Consider the following 3,347-nt stretch of genomic DNA (forward strand, 5'->3'; position numbering starts at 1 on the left):
GCCTGATTTGAATAACTGCTAGTTAGCAAGTAGCTGTTCAGCTAATGGGTTTTGTATGTATGAGGCAGGGGAGGCAGGAGGAGGTAAACATTGGAGGACAGGCTCATTGTAATGCATGGAACGGAATAAGGAATGGTATCAATGGTGTGTTTGATACCATTTCTCACACGTGTTTTGATACCATTCCTCATTCCATTCCATGCGTTATAATGTGCCTGTCCTCCGATTTCTACCTCCTCCAGCCTCCCCTGGCATGAGGATTGTGTGTTTACTTTAAGGCTCTGCTGCACTCTGTAACCCTCTTAGGCTGCCCCTTTCATTTCAGATCAGATTAGATTAGATTATAAACCCTGATTCATTGGCCTTGGGAAAAAAAACCTTGAGAGTAAAACGGGTTATCTCAATTTCATTAGACTAGCCAAAGCTCAAAACGAAAAGAAAAATGCTTCGTCAGCTTGAAGACTGTAGATCTCTCTTCCTTGGATTAACGTGTGTGTGTGTGTGTGTGTGTGTGTGTGTGTGTGTGCGTGTGTGTGTGTGTGTGTGTGTGTGTGTGTGTGCGTGTCTGTGTCTGTGTGTGTGTGTGTGTGTCTGTGTCTGTGTGTGTGTGTGTGTGTGTGTGTGTGTCTGTGTGTGTGTGTGTGTGCGTGTTCCAGAGTGCGTAAGGACAACCTGACCAGTTGTAACAGCGGGGTGAACATGGAGGACGTGGACTGTGCAGGCGGCTCCTCCACTCTCAGCCAGAATCCAAACTCCATCACCTCCCAGAGCCTCAGTCTGTACCAGGCCCGACCCAGGACCTCCCAGACCACCAGGCAACACAACGCAGGTACAGTAACACACACATCTTATGATCCTAGACACATCGCATACTCCCTGGAGATAATTTGATAGTCCAGTTTCACAACACAATACTGTACTAATTGAGTTCTGGTCGGTCTTAGTCTCAAACGGTCTATTAATGAGTAGTCTCATCATGAAAGAGTTGGCAGCGTATCCCGAGTATAGCTGCTTAGGCTTTACATGCTTATGGGCTTTATTCCTTTTTTGGGTATTATTCCTTTGGGCTTTTTCGCTCCACTGACCACTGTTTTGTTTAATCACATTTTTATTACTGAGTGTGTTCTGATAGAAGAGCCGTACTGAGTTACTGTTTGTGTATCTCACAGCCAGGAGAGAGTACCGGAGCCGCTCGGTCCAGCCGCAGAGCCAACGCCCCCCCGTCACCAGCCAATCGGGGCCCATTCTGGACAGCGGGCAGGTGTCAGGCTCCGCCCACGGGCTGGTCCAGCGTCTGTCCAACAGCCAGCTATCCTTTAACACTTCCATCGCATCCATCTTCTCACAGGTATCCTCCTCATCCCTTCCTCCCCCCCCCCCCGTCCTTCCCTCCATCGCTATCATACTGTAACCTGTTACTGTATGTACAAATATTGATGTTTAAGCACTTTTCCTGTTCGTCATATTAGAATAGTCATTCTAATAGCTCTACTATTTGTCACATCGTTTTGGACAAGACTTTTGGTGACAAAAGTGCTTTTAGCGGTTTGTTTGCTAATTCTCGTTGCTAATACCTTTTCCCCTGATAACCTACACTTACCCTAACTGCTTCAAAAGCTATTCCTTAACCCTAACCCTTAACCCTAACCACTCACACTTAATGCCCAACCCCAAGAATGTCTACCACAGAGAACAATGAACGTTTCTGTTCTATTCGGTTCTCTAATCTCTCCTCCTCCTCTCCAGGTGCCCCGCCTCTCCACGGCGGGCCAGCTGAGCTCCACCCTGCAGGCTGCGGCGGGGGGCGTGTCCGGACACCACCGCTCCAGCCAGGTGTCCTCGTCCAGCTCCACCCTCAGTCTGCTGTTCGGGAAGAGGAGCTTCTCCAGCGGTCTCGTCATCTCGGGCCTGTCGGCCGCAGAAGGGGGCAACACCACGGACACGCAGTCCTCTAGTAGTGTCAACATCGCCGTGGGGGGACCCTCCTGCAGGTCCAGCAGTAGAGCCACACAGGTGGGAGCGAAGGCTGCAACACCTCACACACACACACACGTATGCGTAGACATACGCACGCACGCATGCACGCACACACATACACACACACACACAGACACACACACACACACACGTATGCACAGACACACACACACACGCATGCACGCACGCACACACACAGACACACATACACACGCATATACATACACACACACACACACACATACATACACAATAGGCAATAACATTCAGAGCCACTAACCCAACTCATCTCCTCTGTCTCCCATCTCCTATAGTGGACATCGGAGGCCTATGAGAGCATAGAAGCCACCTACTCCAATGTGGCTACAGGCCCTAAAGACAACACTGTGTCTGGTGACAGACAGACACCCTCTGGTGACAGACAGACTCCGTCCGGGGACAGAGGCAGCTACAGCTACACCACCCAGGGTGGGGGGGAGCAGAGTCAGGAGGACTCCGCTTCCACCACCCAGGAACACCCAGATCAAAAGACTGTATGAGTGTGTAACGGAGGTGGTTCGGACACCACGCTCGCGTGACGAAGACATTGCCTGAGAACCTGAACACTTGCCTTCAAGTTCCCCCGGGGGTAACGCCTACAGGCTTTAGCTCAGCGGGGCTATGGCAGTGATTAGCACCAACACCTGCCTCACTCTCACTCACGCACTCTCTCTCCACACCACCTGAACGTCCGCATGGTACAACCCAGTCTTCTGAATGTAAAACATCTACGCCATTTGATCCAGTGATGAAATAAACAGAGACTTTTTAAACAAGACCGACTCCTTGTCGTTTGTTGTTTCAAATTCCACCAATCAAATCGAATAGGGACTTCATACATACGGTATACATTTTTATCAATTTTCTGACATTTTCTTGGTGTGACCCACGTTTCAAATACAGAGACACTTCTTTGTTGTGGTACCAAAGATAGAACACTAATCTGGGGCCAAGAGTCCGTTGCAGTAGTCAAGGCGGGAGATGGCCAGTGTCTGGACCAAGAGTTGAGCTGCTTCTCTGGTGAGGAATGGACGTATCCTTCTGATGTTGTAGTAGAGGAAGAATCTGCAGGAGCGTGCTGTCGTTGTGATGTTCCCTGCGCAGGATAAGTGGTTGTCGAGGAGGATCACCCCAAGGTTCTTGCGAGGAGGTCACCGTAGAGTTCTCTACTGTGATGGAGAAGTCTTGGAGAGGGCAGGCTTTTCCAGGGAGGAAGAGTAGCTCAGTCTTGTTAAGGTTGAGCTTGAGGTGGTGCGGCTGGCATCCAAGCAGAAATGTCTGCAAGACACGTGTAGAGGTAGAACAGTAAGGAACCCGCTTAGGGCAAGCTA

The 3,347-nt window shown here is 50.0% G+C and overlaps 1 protein-coding gene across 1 annotated transcript in view; it reads left to right on the forward strand.

Annotated features, from left to right (window-relative positions):
- Nucleotides 1-2,516, forward strand: part of LOC308173964 (pecanex-like protein 2) — a gene marked incomplete at both ends in the record, with an annotated part of 15,778 nt that extends 13,262 nt beyond the window's left edge. Inside the window, 4 exons of the mRNA XM_080549017.1 lie at nt 657-829; nt 1,170-1,348; nt 1,747-2,013; nt 2,292-2,516. Coding sequence (XP_080405143.1) covers nt 657-829; nt 1,170-1,348; nt 1,747-2,013; nt 2,292-2,516 — 844 coding nt within the window. The remainder of the gene's footprint in view (nt 1-656; nt 830-1,169; nt 1,349-1,746; nt 2,014-2,291) is intronic.
- Nucleotides 2,517-3,347: the final 831 nt, after the last annotated feature.

The sequence above is a fragment of the Nansenia antarctica genome, assembly GCF_963989245.1.
Source record: "Nansenia antarctica genome assembly, chromosome: 19".
NCBI lineage: Eukaryota > Metazoa > Chordata > Actinopteri > Argentiniformes > Microstomatidae > Nansenia > Nansenia antarctica.